A 24,062-nucleotide genomic window follows, 5' to 3' on the forward strand; every position below is an offset into this window, starting at 1 on the left:
TCTGCTTGAGAAAATCTTCACCTACACCTGTCTCTGTTTTTTTTATTAGTAGTTCACTTTAGTCCCTGAAACACGCGCACACACACATATACACACACACAGCCTCCCACAGGGAACTGTCCTTATACAGGACTGTCTCAGAAAATTAGAATATTGTGATAAAGTTCTTTGTCTTCTGTAATGCAATTAAAAAAACAAATTTTACTTTTTCATGATATTCTAATATTTCGAGATAGGATTTTTGAGTTTTTTTAAGATATAAGCCATAATCAGCAATATTAAATTAATTAAAGGCTTGCAATATTTCAGTTGATTTGTAATGAATTCAGAATGTATGACATTTTTGTTTTGGTCATTGCATTACAGAAGAAAAAGAACTTCATCACAATATTCTAATTTTCTGAGACAGTCCTGTACATGCCGCATCCTTGCGCACAATTTCTACACCACTAACATAGAAAATGGCAATGTCTGTCATTGTAGTTGGCACTCCTCAAGAACCCCAGCTCCGACCAAGCTTGAAAAATGAATACCTCCAGCAGGGAAACTGCTGATAACTGCCGACTTTTACAGTAATCAGTCATCTCTAAGAACCCGCCGTCACTAACAATCACACAGCACACAGATCAGTGACTCCGGTGGTTCAGCCGCAGTGGGAGTGGTGAAGCCAAGTCAGATGTGGCTATAAACCTGTGGCACATGGCTGCAGCAGAAGAAATCTTTCTCCTTCTTTGTTTGAAAAATTCAGGTCTCCCTCTGAGTTTCTAGCCTCTTCTCGGTGAACAGCGTGGCTGCTCTCTCCTCAGCATCCCGCTTCTTTCTCCTACCTCGAGGACCCTCCGCCCCCCCAGGAACCGCCCGCCTTATAAGGAACGGCAGGTTGTGTTTACCACACGACGCGTCACCGGCGTGGACATGCTCAGCCCCCGTCCTCTGCTTGCTATTTAGGGCACAACCAAAGAGGTGGAGGCAGGGTGAGACGGGACCGATGGGGGCCGTGCCGCATGTCTCACCCGGTTTTGAGTTTCACATCCAGATTGAAACACCAGCATCACAAAACCTGACGTTAAAAACTTTGCACTCCCTCGTGTTGTTTGTCGTGTCACTTACAAGGCCTGGATAGAGATCTACATTGGTACACTACTGAGCAGAATTATCCTTACACGCATACATTTATTTTACATTTAACACACCTCTGCATTCTTGCTCCCAAGACACATAACACAACCGTAATCCGTGACTCGTGAAGAGGGTGTTAACAAATCACAGACTGAAATTGTGTTGTACGCCTTTGCAACGCAAGATTTTTTTCCTTCTGTGCATTTGATCTAGATCAGGAAAACAGGGAAAATGTTGCAGCGCATTGTTAACCCCTCAAACTTCAAGATCTTTCCCTTCCAAAGTGTGATTGGCTTGCCTTGGCCCCAGAACCCTAAAAGTTCAGGATTCTAAATCTGGAGGCCTGTGAGAGTCAGGGGGCGGGACCTGGCTGCCCTGTTTAAAGTGTGTCTGAACCTTCACTTGACGTCTAGTCTCTCTGTTGGGGTGCACACGGATTGACCACTCCTTTGGGCTTTTTTACCTCGGATATTTAAGGGGGAAAAGCTAATCCACAATCATGGTAAGAAAAATCGATTGTGCAATGAGAGCAACTGAAGTATTCTGAATCAAACAACCAGGTGTTAACGACTAAGTCATAATGAGAGTCTGGTAGTTGTTGTCTTGTGAGTTTTTAGGACATAAATGCATGTTAACTTTGCCTGAATTGCTGAGAGCTATGTTTTCTCTCTAGGTAAAGTTCAAATATGCAATCGAAAAGGTGTTCATTTTTTCCTATGAACATTTTACATGATCTATTAGATTATATAGTCATGTCCAATTACAATTCTTGAACGGGTCCTTTCTATCTGAATTGGTTCAATCATGCAAATACTCTGCGATCCTGCAGAGTTAAGATTGGATGTTGATGATGGACCCGAGTGGGTAGCAGCTGCCAAGTTGCAGATTCCGCTTAGGCGACAAATTCCCAAGGATTGGATGTCTGCAGGCCATATACAGCCAGCCTAATGTGTTGAGCCTGAAATAGCCGCACTAATTTGCACCAAGCTCGGCAACCATGCAGCCACTATATCCTGCTACAGACCGTCCTGTCATCAAATCCAAGTTCTATTCAAAAATTATAATAAGTTTATCTGATGGTTGCCAGATTTTAAGCCAGGCTAGGCTCAGTTTGTCAACTAGAACTGGTGAAATGAGGCCTGAACTAAAGAAGTGACAAAGTAGCCCCTCTTTTTTTCCAGACTGATGCGCAACAAGAGGCCCGCTCCTACCTGAGCGAGGAAATGCTGGCTGGTGAGTGTAAAGTGGAGTGTTACTTTGTCAACGCAGCATTAAAGCATTAAAATTGAGTTGCTGGCTGGGAGCAAAAATCAATAATCAATCATTCACACCAACATATCCATCTGTGATCAAGAGATCTTTACTTGTCTGCCACGAGATTCATGACATGTTACACAAAAAAAAAAAAAAAACATGAAAACATTGACATTTGAATTTGCTGGAAGCAGCGGTTAATTAGAATCAAATTATGGGTAAATTAATTACATCGACTATATCATTCCATCATCTGCCCCTTATCCTGCACTCAGGGTCGCGGGGGATGCTGGAGCCTATCCAAGCAGGAGAGTCACACCCTGGGCTGGTCACCAGTCTATCGCAGGGCCACATAAACACGGACAACATTCATACTTTTTCCCAGTTTTTCAATAACAATATAATGAATAAAAATGATAAAGATACTATTGGATTAAGCAAAAGCATAATAGCATAAAAAGCATAGCAAAATCCAGGTTGAAAGGGTATGTCTTCAATTTTTCTTTCAACTGCAACCTGGAGGGAACAATCTTAGATATCGTTATTGCAGTTATTGTCATGATTAAATATCTGATATTTTAGCGATTTGTTCGTAGATTAAATAGAAGATATTGTGGCTGTGGTTTTATGAGTAAAGTGAATCTTTGTCCTGTTAAGTGCGTTCATAGACAGGCGCGCACACACACACACACACACTCACACACTCACACACTCACACACTCACACACACACACAGAGGAAGTTCTAGTGACACATCATTCTGCCCTCAGAGTTCAAGGCCGCCTTCGACATGTTCGACACCGACGGCGGCGGTGACATCAGCACCAAGGAGCTGGGCACCGTGATGAGGATGCTGGGGCAGAACCCGACCAGAGAGGAGCTGGACGAGATCATCGAGGAGGTCGACGAGGATGGTGAGAATTTATGAAGAGTTGCATCTTACTCTCCTGCCAACGCGATCTATGTGATGGAGCATCCCGGGTGGGGTGAATTCCCGGGTGGAGTATGAGAGCGCACGAACTTATTAGTGTCCCACGTCTAAAACATTATTATTTCACTTCATGCTTTGAGCATCCCCTTCATATCGGTGTAATAACATGGTAATAAACGATCGACGGCGTGTTTTGTCGTTCCTGACAGGCAGCGGCACCATCGACTTCGAGGAGTTCTTGGTGATGATGGTGAGGCTGCTCAAGGAGGACCAGGCCGGAAAGAGCGAAGAAGAGCTGGCGGAGTGTTTCCGTGTCTTTGACAAGTACGTCTGCATGCCCACAAAGAGTAACACCCATATAAATATTTCAATTTGATTTTTTTTTTTTTTTTTTGCACAGCAAGTGGAATCACATCATTGAAATACCCCAAACAAACGCACATAAAATGACTACTTTTATGAATGTTTTGTTGTACAATTCATGTGTATATCTATATATACTGCTCAAAAAAATAAAGGGAACACTTGAACAACACAATGTAACTCCAAGTCAATCACACTTCTGTGAAATCATAGTGTCCACTCAGGAAGCAACACAGATTCATTTTGACTTGTTTTAAGGACATTACATCAAAGTTGGATCAGCCTGGAGTTTGTTTTTACACTTCAATTTTGAGTGTGATTCCTAATCCAGACCCCCATGGGTCAATACATTTGATTTCCATTGATCATTTTTGTGTGATTTTGTTGTCAGCACATTCAACTGTGTAAAAAGCAAAGTATTTCATAAGAATATTCCATTCATTTAGATCTAGGATGTGTTTTTTAAGTGTTCCCTTTATTTTTTTGAGCAGTGTATATTTCCAAAACACTTTGGTGACATCATAAACCACTGGTCTCCTATTCAAAGGTAATTCACGATGAGGGGGAAAAGCTTGCCTTTTAAAGAGGACTTTAAAATGTGCCATTGAGGTTTATGGTCAATGAATATTTCTTGACGCACCGCAGGAACGCCGACGGCTATATTGACAGAGAGGAGTTCGCCCTCATCATCCGCAGCAGCGGCGAGCCCATCACAGAGGATGAGATCGATGAGCTGATGAAGGATGGAGACAAGAACGCCGACGGCATGCTGGACTTTGACGGTACGCGCACGGAGGAGCAAATGAAGATGATGACAATACCTGAACATCTGAAACATGACTGCATCCCTGTGACGATCTGTTAAGCTGAAGTGCATTTGTTTGTTTGTTTAGAAGTTTATTAGGACAGTGTGCAATTACATTAAGCACAGAGGCAGAGATGTTTGCACCAGATTTGTTGTTTATTCGCGACAGTGCATCATTCATAACTCCTGTATGACCATTTTTAAAGGTCTTATTATTTGTAACAATGACCCACCCACCATATTTTCTCTACGATCCCGATTACAATTTTGCTCGTTTATTTTTCTACCGTGCCAATAATTCTCTGCATCCTTACCTGGTGAAACTGCTTTTGGTGTGCATGGCTTTAACACTTGCCTATCTGCTTTGTCTTCTCTAGAATTCCTCAAGATGATGGAGAATGTGCAGTAAAACCCGAAAGACTCATGGACATTCCTCCTCATCCCTGACACCCACCCCTCTCCTCCTGACCCCCCCTCAAATGATCCACTGAATCTCCCTCCTGTCCACCTGGTTCACTGCCTCCTAAATCCTTATGGCCATCCTCAACAGACAGCTAGGGCACCCGGTGGGGGGGTGGGGTTGCTGGCTGGGCTACGCTCCCCCCCTACCCAGCTTGGCTTTGTGAATGCACACGATGGAGACAACACCCCGGGAAGGCAAGCAAGCGGTGGGGGATCCACCACGTCCACATTTTGCAGTGTGCATGAAGCCATGTGTCACCAGCGACCCCACCTCCTCCCTGACTGGTAAAGATCTAATCTAGATTTAGTCTAGATAGAACAGCAGCCTGTTACCTGCTGCTTAGACCAATCCAAACAGTTCACTGTACAAAGACGTCATTTGCTTGAACAGAATAAATGAACTAACACATGCTCACTTGTAGTTGGTCCGTCATATTCACGGTCTGTGTAAAATTTTGTTTTGAGGAATATAAATAAAATCTTTTTTTTTCTTCTTTTTGTCCTTTTTGTATGAACCACAGCCACCCTTTTGCTGGCTGAAAACTCTGGCTTTCAAAAAGTCGAAAGAGAAAAAAAAGCCAGGGTTGGTTTCCAGTGCTGCTTGGTACAAAGGTTTCTGAGTTATTCTAAAAAATAAAAAAATATATTATTATTATTATTTAACAGAAAAAGGTACTGTAAAGAATTAAAGATGTTACTTAACCTGGAATGTTTAAAAGATACAATTCAAGAATAGAATTTCCCACTTATCAGCTGCTTCTTCTTTTACTTTTTGGCTTTTCCCTTCAGGGGTCACAACAGCGAATCAAGCTCCTCCATCTAACCCTGTTCTCTGTGTCCTATCTCACACCAAATAACTTCATGTCCTCTTTCACCACATTCCATAAATCTTCTCTTGTTCTTCCTCTTCAGTAGATCTCATGCCTGGTCGCTCCAAACCCAGTTTCCTTCTAACATAAACACAATTCCTTCTCTTTACATGACCAAACCAGCTCAGTCTGGCTTCTCTGACCTTCTTCCCAAGAGCAATACCTTATCAGCAATTAGGATATTGTGATTATTTGAATCCATCTGACTTTGCAATATAAAATGTGAACATGGCAAACCCCTAAAAATACACAGCGGATAATTTTCCCTGAAATGATATCAACATGTCAGCAAGCTCGATGATTGACTCAAGGGGATAAGAGGTACGGACACCCGAAAAAATGCTTAGATACGATCAGGAATCAGGCTATTATTTTTAAGTAAATATAACTGGGACAATAGGTTATGAGTGTAGGAGCTGGTGACAGTTGAGTTCATCACACGTCTCTAAAGCACAGAAATGTAAAGGGACTGAAAGATAACTGAAACTCCTCAGAATCTTAACTGATAATCTGCAATCAAGTGTGTGATGTGGATCACTGATTCTGATGTGGTTTACAAACAAAATTCTTCTTTATGTTCCTGCTAGTATCTAAGGTAATTCCTGCCATAATCTGCACTGGGTGAGAGAAAAAAAAAAGTCATAGTGCGAACAAGTGCCTACCCATGGATTCATGAATGGTGTGTTGACACATCTTGTACAGCAAACATGACATATTTCTCTGGATTTATTCACGAAAACTTTGAATTCAAGCTGAACACACTGTAGTAAATAAGATGGATCCCGACTTATTTAATCGCCCCATGGCAAAGTGTATCTGCATAACAACTTCACTCTCGCCACAGGGACTTTGCAATGATTATAGTCATAATAATAATAACAATAATGATAAAACAGCCAGACGCGAATCGACGAATTCTCGCGAGAAAAAACGAGCTTATTTTGTTCCGGTTCCTGTCTATGAGCCATAATTGGCCTCGTCAAAAGCCTTGCGGGCTCTCTTTAGCTCCTCGTTCATCGTCAGCAGGTCTTTAACTCGCGCGAATTTTCGTGGGTCTTTTCGAATCAGAAAGACGATATCTTCCACCTGGACGCGACCCTGGCGTCCGATGGACATGGCTTTATGGGTCATTTCCGTGATAAACTCGATAACCAGGTCCTCCAGGATATCCACGGACTCTGTGTACGGGTTCTGGTCGTCCCCGAAGCCGTACATCATACACCGGAGCTCCTTGGAGAAGAGCCTCTTCCTCTTGCCGTGGCAGACGTCCATTCCGCTGGAACCATCGTCTAGTTCCTCGTCGAAGCCAGGCTCGTCCTCCTCGTCCGCCATTCTGTGAGGGGAGGGAGATTTAATAACGTGACGTTTCCACCGTCACGATAAAGTAGTCGTTCGAGGTAAAAGCGATTGAGTCTACCTGAGAGAGTCCCCGCCTGAGATAACAATAAAACAGTCCGCGTACGACGACTGGCTTTCCTACCCACTTCCGCTCGTATTTCCGTCTCCGTTGAAAGTGATACCGCCCCCCCGTGGTGGCCTCCTTCTCGGCGGCAATGTTGTCCACGCCATAAAGCCCACTTGTGTCCCAGCCAGACCCACTAAAGTCTGAAGGTAAGTTTTCACGGTGTATCCCCTCCAACCCCTAATCCCTGCCGCTTTATTCGCTTCCGGTACACGCTGTACTTTCGGGGGTCATTCAAAGTCCAATTAAAGGTGATAAAATACATCTCTTTTAATCACCACTGAATACAAATGAAACCCCAACCATTTATCTACACGTCATTTTAATCGCTGCACTTTGCGAGTGTTTTAAAGTGAGTTAGGAGCGATCAATGTGGGATATCGGATTATTTGAATGAACAGTCGCCTCCAGGCGGTCGGTGTCGATGCCGGATTAATACCCGGTTCACGCCTATTCGATCGAGCTCTTGTCGTGCGTGTCTCGCAGCGGTTGATCCACGGAGTTCACGCCGTGTTCCGTTACGCCCAAAGGCGCAGGTCACGTACGTGGAAGCGTGATGACGTTAGAAGAAAGCAGCTGTTCGCCCGTTGTTGGTACAAAAGGTCGTCTTTTTCCAAAGTACCGGTAAGACAATTAGCACGGCCGGGTTTATGTCGTTTAAGCTAGCGTTACGGGGTCGACCAATATATTTCAAATACCTTGCGTTGTTTAGTTGACCTCTACTAACTATTCACCCAGGTGAGTATTCCAATTGGGGCTTAAAATGAGCATCTGCTGACGTGGTTCCGAAGAAGTGTGTGTGTGTGTGTGTGTGTGTGTGTGTGTGTGTGTGTGTGTGTGTGTGTGTGTGTGTGTGTGTGTGTGTGTGTGTGTGTGTCTGTGTCTGTCTGTCTGTCTGTCTGTCTGTCTGTCTGTCTGTCTGTCTGTCTGTGTTTCTAGTGGGGGGCGTGGGGTGCAAGTCACTGTTTCGATTTAGGCAAAACCTTCGTCTTCATTGTTATGTACAGTGCGTGTACAAATCTTCTCGTCTCTCTCGACACAGGGAACTTCTGGCTGACAGGAAGGAGTGGAGTTTATTTGGAAATGACCCCTCAACACTAGCTGTCTGCAGGGGACAGCTAACCCTGGCGACTGTGCATGGCATGCCCCGTCCAGCTCCTCTGCAGGGGCAGTCGCACTGTGGGACTTGTTCTGTTCTACTACACTTTTTCAATAGGCATCACTTTCTATAACAAATGGCTAATGAAGGTAATGTAGCTGGTGTTCTAATATACAGGGCCTCTTCTAGAATGAGCCTCCCAAGTAAGCTGCTCCTCTTCTCTCTCTCTCAGGGCTTCCGTTTTCCCCTCTTCATGACCCTGGTCCACCTGGCCCTCAACTTCTGCCTGACCGCTCTGACCCGATGGGCCATGTACTGCTGGACAGGGAAGCCGAGGGTTGTCCTAAGCTGGACCGATTACATTAAGAAAGTGGCCCCCACAGGTAGGCACCCATGTCTTTTCCTGAATATAGTTAGCAGGCAAATAAACTACATATATACTGAGACTGCTGGGTCAAACTTCTTAGAGAACAAAACAAAAAAGGGCTTGCTTTCTTGGTGTTTTCATATTTATTAATTTGCTGAATGTTTGGTGAAAAAAAGGGATCAACAAATTTTGATAGTCAGATGGTAGATTTTAAGACCTTTCTTTTAAGTGGTACAGACCCTTAAGATTGGATTTATAAACAACTTGCATTCTGTTAGTACAAACCTGGTCGACCTGTGGCTTCCAAGCCACATGCGGCTCTAGCGTTCATGTCGATTTTTGTGTTTGTGTTTTTTTGTTTTTGCTGTGCGTGGAGAACGCTGGAGCGGCACACGATTGCACAGGTAAAAAACACAAAAAAAACACAATTCGATATGAACTTAAGAGCCACATGTGGTTTAGGAGCCACAGGTTGGCCAGGCCTGTATTAGTATGTCAAAGTGCCTCGTCATTTCAGTTAGAACCTTACTCTTCCCCTTTGTTTTACTGCTTAAAACAGGAAGTGTACTTCTCTTCTGGTTTATACCCCCATGTCGTGGTTTGTGGAAAAATAATCAAACCTCTCTTTCACATTGCTGTTATTGAGCATCTTTTTGTTTAACTTAAGAAAAAAGACTTAAGTATTTGAAAATTCCTTTACAGTGTCACATGTCACTCTTCAAAAGACCGTCCCCTTACTTCTGTGCCAATTCTTTATCCCAAATGGGAAGTTTGGAGGGAAAATGACAATTGTCTATTTTGTTTTCGACAATGATGGAGATACATCAGATCATAATGCGCGTAAGGCTCCGAGATAGGGCTAATGTTAAGGAGCAATAAAGTTATCTTCCCAGCATAGGAGTTACTATAGCTGCTAAATATAAGTACCGCTTAAAGAAATAACGTCGACTGAAATGAGACGCTTAACATTTTTTACACAGAGCTGAGTGAAGCATGATTGATTATCCAAAAACTCACTGCCATCACAATGCTGTGTGGAACCTTATCAGTAGCCTGTTATGTTTATTTTGGTTCTTATCAACATTCCTATTGGACAGTGTGTCGTCAGTGTGCTCATCATATGCTCGTCTCTCCTCTCACACAGCCTTTGCAACAGCTCTGGATATTGGACTTTCAAACTGGAGTTTTCTCTTCATCACCATAAGCTTGTAAGTTAAAACATACAAAAGCATACTAAATGAACATCATTGTCACAATTTTCTAGATCACTGAATCATTCCCTCTCATGTTTGTTTTCTCTGTGTTATTGAAGATATACCATGACCAAGTCTTCAGCAGTGCTCTTCATCCTCTTTTTCTCTCTGGTCTTCAAACTAGAGGAGCCGGTGTGTGATAATTTATTTCTTTTAACATCAAAGCCAGGATATTCATGCAAATGTATGTGTAGGTGGTTGCTGAGCTACACTGAGTTGTCCAAGATTAATGATTTGGGAGCAATTAAGGAATAAACGAATTAAACAAGAAATTTGGAAAGAGATCTGTGGACAGTGACTCCCAAGTTCACATCAGACTGTCTATTTGGGTTTATCATTGAAGTACATTTTGATCTGACCAATCTTGTACTGCACAGATAGCTGGCGTTCATTTATGTCTTCAACCTGAGTTTCAGGGGAACAAAATTCTGTTTGATACATCAAATGTTTACTTTTCAAGATGAGCATAAGATGCAATTTGCTATGATTTTCATGTCTTTGTACACTGTTTTCTACACATTCTATATCTTTTCAATCTAATGTCGTTTTCTCTCCCTCAGCTCTTAATTCCTTTTTTCTTTGTTTTCCTCTTTGGTACCTTTCAACCAGAACCCATTCCTGATCCTGGTGGTGCTCCTCATCGCCAGCGGTCTGTTCATGTTTACCTTTGAATCGACACAGTTCAACCTGGAGGGCTTCATCATGGTTCTCCTGGCATCCTTTATCGGGGGAATTCGCTGGACCCTAACTCAAGTACTTATGCAGAAAGCAGACTTGGGTCAGTGTTCACCTGATGTTCTATTATCATCATCTAACTGATTGTTGTTATCAGGGAGATTGACGCTATTTCAGATTGTTCGGTTCATAGTTTGATTATGTCCGTGGCAAACCTTTTGGGTGTGTGTTTGTTTTAAAATTAGCCTAACTCAACTAATTCTTAAAATGCAGTCAGGCCAGTCAGACGAGTCACCGAATCAATTCGGAAACAAGAAGTCTGCACAATTCAAATAATACAGTCTTTAATTTTCCAACATTTTACTGGCATTTATATGAGACCAATGTTCTCCCTCCTCACAGACATTTTTTTTCCACTTCTTTGCCTTCTCAGGACTTCAGAATCCAATTGACACCTTGTACCACCTCCAGCCTCTCATGTTTCTTGGACTGTTTCCCCTCTTCCTCTACAACGAAGGTGAGATAACTGACTTCTGAGTGCGCTTTATCCTCCTAATTCTTATTTCTCATGTCTGCTATGACCCTGGTGACAATATCTAATGCTCCCAGTCATACAATTCAGATCTCGGCACTTAAACCACGACTTCCCCTGTGGTGACTTTCTTGATCAGTCTCATGACTTGTGCATGATTGTAGATTTGGATCTTCTCTATCCTGCTGTTTGTGAGTCCGAAAAACTGATGAAGTACTCTGGAGTCTAAAGAGACGACAGACAGGTTGATCTCTTAAAAATGTGTCTTGATTGTCTCCCATGTATCTGTTTCCAGGGCTGCGGCTCAGCATGTCAGAGAAGTTATTCCGGGTGACGGAGCTCTCAACCCTCCTGTATTCGCTTTTCTTTTTGAGTATCGGAGGCTTGCTGGCCTTCGGATTGGGTTTTTCGGAGTTCCTGCTCGTCTCCCGAACCTCAAGCCTAACTCTGTCCATATCAGGGATTTTTAAGGTACTTTGAAGATGTTGTTTGTAGCTGACATTATGCTGAAGAAGTTACAAGTATGGCTGACTCAGTTGTTTTGTTTTGTTTTTTCATGTGATGCTTAGCCAAGATGTCTGAAATTTAGAACCAATATGTTATTTTTTTCTATTTTTCATTTTGTTTTTTTTTTTTTGTTTTTTTTTCAAAGGTTAAAAAAACAGGCAATACTTTCAATTTAATCTTTTTCTAGCATGTTGTCATCACACATTGTTCTCACCTGCAAGAATTTGAAATCCTCTTTGTTTCTCTTTTCTGCCTCTCTCCTGCAGGAAATTTGCACTCTGCTGTTGGCAGCAACCTTAGTGGGCGACAGATTGAATGCATTCAACTGGCTGGGATTCGCTGTGTGCCTGTGTGGCATTTCTCTGCATGTAGCACTCAAAACCTATTACGCTAAAAGTGAGGTTAATTTCTATGCTCCTATCCTTTAAGTATAATACTGGATTTCTTTTTAGCATTTTTATATTCTATTATACTAAAAATTGTTTATTGCACAGAGAAGCTGCCCCTCAGTGTAATATTGCAAACGCTGTTAATTGGCACTTCTTCATTTCAGATAAGAGTCCGTCTTTAAGGCCACTCAAGAGCCCAGAGCTTGTGTTGCCGTTGCTTCGGCCGAATGGGGACGAAGGAGAGGAGTCGGCCACAGAGGACGAGGAGCAAGAAATCACTCTGCACTAACAGAGCTAGGCCTCTCTCATACGGGTCTTTGGAGCAGTGAGCTCAGAGACATGCAGAAACTCTTCTCTTTGTAGACTCTGCCCAGGCTGATGAGGCCTCTTGCCGCATCCAGACTTTTAACAGCGGACATTTACCATGACACAAGTTATGATCATTTGCCTGAGGGGAGCTTAAAACTGCAAGTAATGTGTGTAAGTGTCAACAAAGTATGATAGATGGAAAGAGAGAATGTAGGACCTATTGAGGAGGAATACTTGACACACATATGTAGCAAATAGTCGTTTCCAAGGCATTTTACTTTGCCAGAACCCATTTCATTGAAACTGCTCATCTTCCTGTTATATAAACATACTGTACTGTGTAACAGGATAGTATAATCAGTCCGACCTAGAGGGAAATCAGAAACATTGCAATATGAATTATCAGGAGAATCCCCCATAGTTCAAAAATCCCATATACTGGTAAAGTATACATAATTAGCCTATGACTTCCCTGAACACTTTTTATTTATAGGATTGAATCGCTTGAAAGGGGATCTCACCAACATGACATGAATACATAGAATATTGTCATAGTCCAATTTTTCTAAAATATGGAGGTTTGCGAAACCTCGTTCTTCAGACGGAGAGCATTCTCTCGTCTTTATCCACATCAAAAATTGAACTAATTGCTGAAAAAAAAATCATCCGAAATTAATCCATTAAAAAACCATTGCAAGAAATTTTAACGATTAAACCAAACGGATCTTGACTTCATATTATTCTCATACTCACCCACTCCGTCTGAATGTGCCTTATCACTGCAGTCAGCAAAAACAGACATTCCGGAAAGTTTTTGCAGTGATGCTCTTTAAGTACTTGTTTTACACATTGAGAAACGAGAGGATCTTAAGAATATCTTTTGCATTTGCAAATGAAGTTGATGCTCTGTGTGCGTGTATGCATGTGTATGTATGTGAGACCTAGTTCTATGGAATTGTGTTCTATTCGTTCTGTCTCCAGTGTGTGCTATGGTCATTAATGTCAGACACTTTGTGGTTAACCGCTACCATTTAAGCCTTCACCAAAGAAAGCAAAGAAACAGCATGTGCTGTCTGCGTGCACATTAACCGAACTGTAATGCTTTTTTTAAGCAGATGGGAATCATGAGGTTAATACACCAACAACTTTTTTTTTCAGGGTTTGTGCGTGCGACTGTTTTTTCCTTTTGAAGCCAATTGGCGCATTGTCCTCATTTTGCTCTTTTTCATTTGGCACACATCAACCTGTCTCTTGCCGTGATCAATAAGCCAAGGCCTGAGGGCTCTCATACATTTCATTATGATCAATGATCACAGAAGTTAATGAACATACTAAATTTATGACTCTTCATAGCTTCTCTTTTTTTTACTTTCACAAAATGTCAGGACCTGTGTGTGCTCTCTGTGCAAGTCTAGCTGTAAATTGAGTTTATTTGCCCCCTCAACAATTTACTATGGTTCATCAGACAGCACAGAGCTCCTCCAGTGAAGTTCTAATCTAATAATAGGATCAAACAGCCAAGAAAAACAATGGAGACTAGAAGTAATGTCAGAATCAGCGGGCACAGCTGTCAGCCAGAGTTTCTGTTTCCACTAGTCTAAATGGCACATCGTCAAAATTTAGTCAAAATTGTGGACAATTTTTCTTCCAATTATGAGGTGAGCATTCTTTTCTGGTACAGCTCCCGGCAAATGTGATATAGCGGATTCTGCCACCTGAATGAAAATCCAAAATCGTAGATAATGGGGTAGCCTGTGTTTGGATCTTGGGGTTTTTAATGGTAATATGAGTGAAAACTGCAGCACACGAGATTACACGAGTATTTTGTCGTTGACAAATCCGGAAATAATTTTTTTCAAATCAGCAAATCTGTGCTGATTAAAAAAAGAAGATAACTATTAGTTGGAAAGTAACCCAAAATTGTTTGTCTTTCTTAAATATAGCCTTGTTTGTTTGTGCTCCCTCCAAAGGTTTGAACATGAGAGAATGAGACTGAATGAGAATGAGAACAACTTTATTTATCCCGAAGGAAATTGTTGTGCCAGAGTTTCAAGCAAAAACATAACAGTAATAGATAGGAGGAAGAATACGAAATACAATGAAATATAATTGTATTTCGTATTCTTCCTCCTTCCTACTATATATTACATTTATACACAAATAACATTTAAAAATATCTCTTCTATCACCCACTCTGCAGAATATAGCCACATTCCAATTCAGCTGGTTTTTGGAAAATATTGACACACAAATGAAGATGTTTAGTTGGAATAAATATAATTAATCAGTGAGTTTCAACAGGTGCTATTTCGCCTTTTATACGAATACAGTACATTTTCATAACAAACTTTAAGAAAATTATTTGGAAATATAAGATCACCAGGCAATAAGAAACTTGTATGATCGTGTGTGTGACTGGAGGGAGAGAGATACAGAGAACACACGCTCAATGGAGACCTGAGTCTTAAGTTCAGTGCACAGAAATCGTGCGTGGGCCCGTGCGGGCTCCTCCTGGCTCAGCACCACGCCCATGTCTCGGCTGGCAGGAGGGGATCTGATCGTTGGTGGAGTCTCCGATTTCACGTCAAGTCTTTCTGGAGGCTCCCGGTGAGGCGAGGATCCAGAAGTCTTCATGCACCACCGGACCCGGCGCACGCTTACCGGGGTCTACCTGCAGGACTGAACCGGCCAGGTAAGACCTCACCTGGCGGCCCCGGCGGAGAGCGCCGTCTATTGTTATTGTCCACCTTCCAGGTCGCTGGTTCTTTGGAGAACCGTGGAAAAGGCCGACTTCCACCGGAGTTTCGGTACTTTCCCCTCAAACTTTCTGCATTTAACATCTTTTTTTTTCTTCTCCCCCCTGCATGTGAGGGGGGGTTATGGTGGACAAAGATATGGCCGCTGTTTGTGTCGCTTGGCAACCGTTCATCTAGGAACACGCGTGTATATAGATGACGGGAAAATGTCAATTTAATTGCGTCCGAACGAGTAACAGCGCCGTTTCAACAACACAAAGTAATACACTGCTCAAAAAAATAAAGGGAACACTTAAAAAAACACATCCTAGATCTAAATGAATGAAATATTCTTATGAAATACTTTGCTCTTTACACAGTTGAATGTGCTGACAACAAAATCACACAAAAATGATCAATGGAAATCAAATGTATTAACCCATGGAGGTCTGGATTAGGAATCACACTCAAAATTAAAGTGTAAAAACAAACTCCAGGCTGATCCAACTTTGATGTAATGTCCTTAAAACAAGTCAAAATGAATCTGTGTTGCTTCCTGAGTGGACACTATGATTTCACAGAAGTGTGATTGACTTGGAGTTACATTTTGTTGTTCAAGTGTTCCCTTTATTTTTTTGAGCAGTATATTAAGGATCCATGGCTACACGTTCAAGAAAAATAACTTTTCTCAGCTTTTATTTGAGCACGCATTTGAACTTCGAATCATTCTAAAGCTTTCTAAAAACCTATGTTTATTATTATCCTTTTACTTTATTCATCTTTGCATGCAGGTAAACAGTAAAATAAACTACACTTTGACAAAGCCCTACTTTTTGCTTGATTCCTCATCACTTTATCACCCTGAATGTTCTGGAGCTTCTCTGGTCTTCACCCCCAAATTTAAGTCGTAATTTGGTCACATCGGCACATGGTCTTCTCTGAAAATGTAAAAGATTCTTATTTATTTTGCCCGATATTTCTGGATATTTCTTTCTGTTTCTCTATGTTGTTCTTCCCGTCTTTGCAAAATATTATTGTCTTGATTTTCATTTTTAATTCACCCACCTGAGTTTTCCAGTGAACAAGGAGTTTTGTCAACAGAAAACAGTAGACATTTTGCGATCATAGTTTTCAAGGGTATGAGCTTAAAATGAAATCATACACCTCAGGTGATATTTTTATTGTTTTTTATTTTTCCATTCTTTCATCTGTGGAATACTTGAGCACCTGCAAGGTGAGGTAGAGACCAGTTTTCGTGGATGGTGGTGTTGCATTTTCAAATTGTTGTCATACTAAAGGCAATCATATCTCAATAGTACAGTAGTGCTGAAATACCAAGGGATAATGGACAGTTTAGAACATCAGAATTTTTTTGTTTTTTTAAAGTAACTTGTGTTTTTACTTGAGACTGGAAGAAATAAAGCGCTTTCTCAAATCCCCACCAGCATGACAGCTGGGGTCCAACTAGTTGTTTACCGCTAGGTTTGGCTGTTTCTTGGGAATAGCAGTCACTCTCAGTGGTTAAGTGCTATTTCCATTACTACTTTAAAATGTCATGTATTTGATAATAATGTGGTCATACAAAGAGGACACACAGACATGTTTTTCAGCTGAATATATCTATTGCATAACAGTACGTGTTTTTTCTTCCGTTGACAGAAGTTTCTTGTCAAAAGCCATTAAAATGTCACAGGAGAATTAAGATTAATTTTTGGGTGAATTTTTCGATATTGAACGACATCAGGTGCGCTTGGTTCCTGTGTCTGACAGGGGCAGACGACTGGTATGCATGACACACAACCTGTGAAGGCCTCACAATTGGCAAAACGCAGGCAAGCAGGCACATGTGAGACATGAGAAAACACAGAAAATGCACATCCTTGCGAGGAGATTAGCATTGCGATGGCTTTCAGTTGGGACTCAGGCCTGCGTCCGAGTGCACCTGATGTCCAAGTCACCTTCCGCGCCTTAGCATGACCGCCGTGTTACGTGCGGAGGCATGCAGCGGTGAGGAGCACCTGGGTCAACTTCAAAAGATGACGTAATCCCTCCTGACTCACTTCAGTTCTGCAAAGAACAAATTCAATATCTTGAGAATCACTCAAAATGAATCTATATAAATCTATGACATTTGGATGTCTTTTGACAAGAAAGATCTGTCCAAGGAAGAAAGAACCACATGCTGTGTGAATAATAAATAGCAGGTTACTGCAGACCTGGTGACGACAGGTGTGAGGTCCACATTTCAGGACCCTGCTTTTCCATTTTATGTTTTTTTTTTTGCCGTCACCCAGTTTAATTGGTCTTGAAAACATGGATTTCAGATGAGTCTTCCTGAAATTCCCAAAGTGTTCCCAGCATGAAGCACAAGTGCAGCTACAAGGGGGCATTGAGTGTTGACTCTTGTAAAACACACTTCTTGCTCATTTCCTAAATATCTGAAAATTCCAGTGCCTGTTTTTATCATACCTGCAGTCTGTATCGAATTTTATTTCAGCTCCGTCAGACCTCATCTTTACCGAAAGACACCTCTTTGATTTTTCTTCAACAAGACTTTCGCTCTAGTTTGTGGATTCTAGATTCATAGCCAAGCTGTAAGGCAACGCTTTTCTTCTCAGCCCACGGTTTGTTGAAACAATGCTTTCATTTTGTTATGTGCCGAATGTTAGCCCACACAATATTTTCTTTTCCCAGACATTCTCCAGTGAATTCCCATAGAGCTAAATAGAGAGTATTATGGCTTTTTTTTTTAAATTGGCCAAACCCATCTGTGGAATTACATAACCTCATTCAGGACTCTTAAACACAGAAATCATGTCATAATGCTGATGATTGTAGATAACATAGTTAAACTAATGGAACTGAGATAGAGTCATGATTGTAAATTATTTTTAGTAAGTCAACACTTTATGAAGGATGCTCATTATTTTTACACATCGTTGCTCACCAGCCTGTCATCAGGTAATTACACAGTGGATCTAGAATATATTAGAGTTATTTAGTGAACTCTGTGCAAACTGTGAAATGTTGATCGTCTCAGAAAGAGGCTTGTTACTTTTATGACCTCTTTAAAGGGCCATGTGTTAGTTAATATTACACCCCTGTGTGTGTCATTACCTGTGTGAAGTGCAGCGGTCTGTAATGGGGAAGATCACCGGAGCACCTGCAGTCTGAGTCAGCCATAAAACAGTTCCCACGGGAGCCAATGTCAATATCTTATTATAGAGAAAGAAAGAATAAACTTTTTAAAACAAATCTCCAGCCTCTCATGCGCGTTTGCGTTGATCAGTTTGTGTTGGATTTGTTCAGAACCCACTGTATGTCTATATAGAAACACAGCATGTGTCAGATTCCAATGGAGGACATGTTTCTAAATACCGGTATTCTAATAAATAGAAAAGGTAAAAAGGTCAAGGGCCTACAAATTAAAAGTCCTTCCCAGATCCTCAAACAAATACATCAGCTCTGACAGCTCGCATATTATCATTTGCCCTGTTCTTTACATGTGACTCATGTCATCAAAGAGTTTTTACAACCTTTTTGTTTCAAAGTTAAACACTTTTCATCTATTTAACAAAGGGAATACTGAAATGACAATAACCGTGTTGTTTCAAATTATTACAAATGATTGACAGGATACAGGGTCGTTTAGACGGCAGCCATTTGAATATAGATACATTTTCTGATTATAATAACAACATTAAATCTTCCTTCCAATGCTTTTGTTTACTTGTCTCCAGGCTCAGCTCGAGTCTCCCCACCTCTCATCTGCATCCACATCTTCTCAGGCAATGCTGTGTTTGCTCATCAGCCTCCTGCTGGGGGCATTGGGGGTCCATGGACAAGGTAGGAAACCGTCCTGGGGCTTTTTCACAATATGAGGTAAGAGCTTGGGGCAGAAAACCAGAGAGAAAATATCATCCACAGTTTTTATTTATTCTATTCTAATTTGTTAGATCAGCAAACACGATGCAGCGAGCATTGAACAGAGGTGATTTGTTTCATATGATTTAATTCAAACCTCCATTGTCTGAATATATATTTTTCCCTAATGAAACATAATTACTTGTCACTTAGATTAGCATTAATTTTGATTATATTTCATTAATATCCATATTGCATACAAGTCTGACAGATCTTCTGCCTGTAGTCTCTCTTTATATATTTTTTCCTCGAGTAAAATTATTAATCGCTTTCAGGGTGATTTCAGGGTTTTTGAGGCCTCAAATGAAGAGCAGAGTTTATGTGAAATTATTATTATGATAAAAAAAGGGAACATGGAGGAAGTCGTTGTTTCCAGTCCAGGCTGCCAAGGTTATTTAGCTCAGCATCTTCAGTCGAATGTGTTTCATTTCAGTTGATGTGAATGATCTCTATCAGTGTAGAAAGACAACCTTCACGGAGGATAACCTTCAAGGATGCGAGAATCTTTTTTTGTCACAGTTATTATTCTGTTTTCAATTTCTATTATAGTTTTGCTCTGTTGTGATTCTGAAAAAGGCCCTCACGCAGTGGTTTAGCGCTTCCATCTCATAGCCAGAAGGTCCCTGGATGGATTCTGAGAGGAGGCCTTTTTGTGTGGAGTTGCATGTTCTCCCATTACCTGCATGGATTTCCTCCGGGTTTTTTAATTTCCTCCCACAATCGAAAAACGTGCAGTAGGTTCATTAGAGACCATAAATTGCCCAGACGTGTGAATAACAGAGTAAATGGTTGTATGCCTCTATTTCGCACTGTGATGGACTGACTGCTGGTCCAGGGTGAAGCTTGCTCCTTGCCCAATGACACCGTGTACATTACCGTGCAGGATAACCGGTATGAATGAATGAAAATACTTCTGGTTGGGGGATCCTCCATGGCTGCTGTCATCTCCTACACTTGGGACCACTAATGTTCATTTACTGGTATTTTCACTCTAGAACCCATGTTGTCATAGTGTAATTACGTAATATTTCTTTGAAGAATGTTTCACAGTGTTTTTCTCCACCTCTCAGGTTGCTGGTGTATTTCAGTTGTTTGAATCCGCTTCTGGAGGAACCGATAGATTGATAACTTATCCGTTTATTTTGCCTCACAACGCAAAACCAAAAATCTCGGCAACGGCATTGAGTGATTTCAGTGGCAGGCGGAAACGAGGACTTTCCAAAGAGCAAATCACGTGTTGAGACACACATCGCTCTTCTACCTGCTTGCCAAGCTAGAAAAGCTGTTTTCTGCAAGTGTTTCAGACCTTGACCCCGGTCACTGATTTCCCTTTAGATTCTGTTTGATCTTCTGGCAGTCACCCAAGAGGATGAGAACCCTCCAGGGGCCCACGACCCCAATACATGCATGGTAGTCAGAGGGAGGTCTGTTGACTGCTGGGGGTCATGTGTTCACCAACACCATGGAAACAAAGTTCATTCACTCTTTTCTCGGTTTCCATCGCCCCCCCCTTCCCACTCATCTTTCACATGTTACATACAAAACCCTGACACACTTTAGCTCTTTGACATTCCTCTGACATGACCTTTGACCCCTAAGCCCTAAACTTGCATCCTGTTCCTGTTTCTGTCCCCAACTAGAAGACAGGGCAGGCTTTGACTGATGAAGGGACAGCTGGAGCAGAGGGTGGATGGAGGGTGGGGAAATAGAAACATGAAAGATGCTGCTTGTTGGGAAACCCCAACTGGAAATAATGCAAATGAAGTAGAGAGAAGAGACTGATTTGAATTGCAGTTGGAGGTAATATTAGGAAGGCTAAGGCCATCTTGGACAACGGGAGTGTTGGAGAACGTGTCACTATATTTCTTTAGACCTTAAAATGCCTTGCCCCCTCCCTTCCTGTCCCACTCTTATTTCCTACTCAACTATTAAATCTCACATTTGCCCTCTGTGTAGCACTCAAAGGTCGTCTTAAGCTGACTGTCCTCTCCGAGGACCGACTTCAGATGAAATGGAAGGAGGCTGATGGACCTGTGCAGGGCTACAAGGTCCGAGTCCGACCCATCTCAGGTGAGACTGGCTCATTGCCTAATCACTGTTATATCAAAAATGTGCATCAAATATGTCTGATCACAAAGCCAGTGCAAAATGCCCTGTTTTTTTGACCAGCACATTCAAATATTAGAATGTCACATCTATTCCACATGTCTGTCTTTGTTTATCAGCCCTTAAACAACATTTTTGAGGAGAAAACAGTCGATCCCTGGCAAAATGAGGAAAAATTTGTTTTCAATGTTGGACTTGAAACATTTTTAGCCTTGATGTTTCATATAAACACCTGAAGTTGTTTGGTTTCAGCATCAAGGATGCAATCAGCTGACTTTAGAATCAAATCTTAAAGATATAGATAAAGCAATCGCATTTCCCTTTCATGGTGAGGTAGAACATGTGTCTGACTGAACTAGAATTAGATGTGAGCAATGTGATGGGTCATTATCGACTACTGTAATAGGTCTCAAGCCCTTTGCCCATATAATGAGTTAATTTATATAAATGATCCAATGTCATGGTAAAAAAGGCCAAGTTTGATTGAAGTTGCGCTTCATATAGCAGTGTGCTATCATGTAAATCCTGCATTTGTTTGGAAAAGGCTACAAACTCAACAGCCTGTTTTCATGCAGATCTTACTCTGAATGATTGTGTGAAATCTTTGACGTGTTTAAGAATGTGGCTCCCTCGCTCCTCCCATCTCCCAAGCATCAGTGAACCTCCCTGCTCATGCAGTGTCTTTCTTGACATTGTTTTTTATCCCTGTCGTCCTCTTATCTCCAATTCCGCATTGTGCAGCTAAGCCCAGACAGGTCCCGGAGGGAGGAAGAGGGTCATAGAATTCTGTCCAACAAAAGCCTTGTATTGCTTATGTGTGTGTGTGTGTGTGTGTGTGTGTGTGTGTGTGTGTGTGTGTGTGTGTGTGTGTGGTGTGTAGCTCTTTGGAAAATACCGTAAGTACTGCAGACGTTTTTCTACATCCAAAGGGTGGAGCACAGACAAGCAGGCTTTATTTGTATAGATGAGAGGGCGGCTTGTTTGTGTGTGTGTGTGTGTGTGTGTGTGTGTGTGTGTGTGTCTTCTTATGCACTGTCCAGTTTGGATTAGAAGATGCCTCATGTCACTTTTAACCACCAGTTTGAGCCTCATAAGCCATCTGTAATCAAAGTATATTACCATGGATTTTAGGTGTCAGCCAAAAATGTATGGACCAAGGAGGCAGATCAAGAATCAGAAACTTTACTCCACTAGTAGATTTCCATGGCGGAGATTGATTTTTTTTCTGCCCTGACTACTTAATTTTAAATCACAACTGGCTTAGTGAGGAGAACTCAAGAAAAAACCTTCCTCCTTTGAATTAATGCCATGGGGGCAAAGTGCCATTCAGACACTCTCAACATATATAGAACAGACTCAAAAATAGGGTTTATGGACATTCCGACTCTCAAGTGGCAAGTTTCTTTTTCTACCCTCTGCGGTGTTCGCTGGATCATTGCTGGTTCAAGCGGAAACCGTGCCAATCAAATAAACCGGAGTAGAGACACTGCTCGCCTGGAGGCAGAAAATAGATGGACTTGCAGACATGATGGTGACATGGTTTCCTGTTCGACATGATTCAAGTGGTATCACTTGGATTTTTTTTTTTTAAATGTATTATCTCCTCTATGACCCCTGTCGAATTCTTTACAGCAGACTGCAAAGGATGAGAAGACACTGGTTTCTTATACAATTTTATTCAAAATTGTTAAATTGGGTTGGGCAAACAAGGCTCCTGGATGAGATGGGATACCATTGAGAGAAGAAAGATCACCTAGTCAGAGCTGTGGGGAAAGGAGTCAAATGTGCTGAGCTTCATCATCAGAGCAGCATATTCCCCTTCTTATGTCCCAACACCGGCTCCCAGTAGCCGCCCGCATCAAGTTCAAGACCCTGGTGCTCGCCTACCGGGCAGTGAATGTCTTATCTTCAGGATATGGTCAAGCCACATGTCCCCACCCGTCCCCCCCGATCTGCCACCTCTCTGCGACTGTCCACCCCAACACTCAGAGCCCCCGGCTGCCGATTGAAACGGTCTCGGCTCTTCTCGGTCTTGGCTCTTCAGTGGTGGAACGAACTCCCGGAAAAGGTCAGAAGAGCGGGGTCGCTGCCCATCTCTCGCCGTGAGCTGAAAACATACCTCTTCACCAAGCTCTACCCCATTAATCGCACTTAGCCCCCAACCCCTGAAAAGAAAAATTAAAAAAACGAAGAAATGACTGTATGTATGTATTTGGTTTTGAGATGGCTATTTGGTAGATCGGTCACTTCTGACTTCCGACTACTGGTACTTTGGATCTTTGGTGACTGAATTGCACTTTTTGTAAGTCGCTTTGGATAAAAGCGTCTGCCAAATGTAATGGAAAAGCATATGACATCCTGCCTTCCCCTACCAACTTGAATCTCTGGGTGGGAGAAGAGCCAACTTGTCCACCGGGTTATGTGAAAACATCATTCAGGCACATCCTGATAGTTTGAAAGCACAGCCTTACTCAAGGCAGATCCACATGGTGACACAAGCAAGTCTTAAGGTACCGAGAGGCACAGCTTTAGACCAAGAGCGTATCAGTCAACGGCGTTCGTCTCCATCCCCAAGTCAACATCTATCAGGCAATATTGTTTGTCCGCAAGGGAGAGCAAGACACATCATGCCCAGAAATTGGGAAAAACTTGTTGACTTGGACCAGCAACTCGTATCTCCACTTGAAACCCGCTACCAGCACATCATCAGTGGCGGGTCTGTCTCTCTCTGTGGTCATGGCTGGGAAAGGGCCTCCATCAAGCAATGTGCTGAAGTTCAGTGATTGTAACATTATTTCCTAATGAACTAAAAACCCATGAATCTATTCATCACCTTATCCTAAAAGGCGGGGTTTCATCCCCAGACCTGATGCCTGTCAATCACAGGGCCACACATACAGA

General features: G+C 42.0%; 4 protein-coding genes across 9 annotated transcripts in view; 3 read left to right on the top strand and 1 right to left on the bottom strand.

Moving 5' to 3' along the window:
- Window positions 1–1,514: 1,514 nt before the first annotated feature.
- LOC147227378 (troponin C, skeletal muscle) lies at window positions 1,515–5,345 on the top strand. Its single transcript, XM_086159883.1, has 6 exons — window positions 1,515–1,621; window positions 2,301–2,352; window positions 3,144–3,287; window positions 3,514–3,628; window positions 4,313–4,449; window positions 4,850–5,345. The coding sequence occupies exons 1-6, from the start codon at window positions 1,619–1,621 to the stop codon at window positions 4,879–4,881; spliced, it is 483 nt and encodes a 160-aa protein (XP_086016009.1). The 5' UTR covers window positions 1,515–1,618; the 3' UTR covers window positions 4,882–5,345.
- On the bottom strand, window positions 5,040–8,086 carry taf13 (TATA-box binding protein associated factor 13). Of its 2 annotated transcripts, none has more exons than XM_086159885.1 (2): window positions 7,964–8,086; window positions 5,040–7,136 (listed from the first exon to the last, which is right to left on the bottom strand). In XM_086159885.1, exon 2 carries the CDS (start codon window positions 7,133–7,135, stop codon window positions 6,761–6,763), a length of 375 nt encoding a protein of 124 aa, XP_086016011.1. In that variant the 5' UTR covers window position 7,136; window positions 7,964–8,086; the 3' UTR covers window positions 5,040–6,760. The 2 variants fall into 2 exon arrangements, with proteins under 2 accessions (XP_086016011.1, XP_086016010.1); XM_086159884.1 differs by lacking the exon at window positions 7,964–8,086 and adding an exon at window positions 7,221–7,359.
- Window positions 7,293–13,558, top strand: LOC147227380 (solute carrier family 35 member H1-like). 3 transcript variants are annotated; one of them, XM_086159879.1, is made up of 10 exons: window positions 7,293–7,414; window positions 8,308–8,513; window positions 8,597–8,747; window positions 9,876–9,939; window positions 10,044–10,116; window positions 10,594–10,762; window positions 11,093–11,176; window positions 11,487–11,662; window positions 11,965–12,094; window positions 12,252–13,558. In XM_086159879.1, the coding sequence occupies exons 2-10, from the start codon at window positions 8,403–8,405 to the stop codon at window positions 12,374–12,376; spliced, it is 1,083 nt and encodes a 360-aa protein (XP_086016005.1). In that variant the 5' UTR covers window positions 7,293–7,414; window positions 8,308–8,402; the 3' UTR covers window positions 12,377–13,558. The 3 variants fall into 3 exon arrangements, with proteins under 3 accessions (XP_086016005.1, XP_086016006.1, XP_086016007.1); XM_086159880.1 differs by lacking the exon at window positions 7,293–7,414 and adding an exon at window positions 7,753–7,889; XM_086159881.1 differs by lacking the exon at window positions 7,293–7,414 and adding an exon at window positions 7,889–8,003.
- Window positions 13,559–14,984: 1,426 nt separating this feature from the next.
- Window positions 14,985–24,062, top strand: part of LOC147227381 (collagen alpha-1(XX) chain-like) — a 34,012-nt gene continuing 24,934 nt past the window's right edge. For all 3 annotated transcript variants that reach the window (XM_086159877.1, XM_086159878.1, XM_086159876.1), the window contains exons 1-3: window positions 14,985–15,088; window positions 18,872–18,977; window positions 21,012–21,125. In XM_086159877.1, coding sequence (XP_086016003.1) covers window positions 18,923–18,977; window positions 21,012–21,125 — 169 coding nt within the window. In that variant the 5' untranslated portion in view covers window positions 14,985–15,088; window positions 18,872–18,922. The remainder of the gene's footprint in view (window positions 15,089–18,871; window positions 18,978–21,011; window positions 21,126–24,062) is intronic.

The sequence above is a fragment of the Fistularia commersonii genome, chromosome 14 (assembly GCF_037954325.1).
Source record: "Fistularia commersonii isolate RoL2024-O1a breed Wild chromosome 14, RoL_Fcom_v1.0, whole genome shotgun sequence".
NCBI classification, from domain to species: Eukaryota; Metazoa; Chordata; class Actinopteri; order Syngnathiformes; family Fistulariidae; genus Fistularia; species Fistularia commersonii.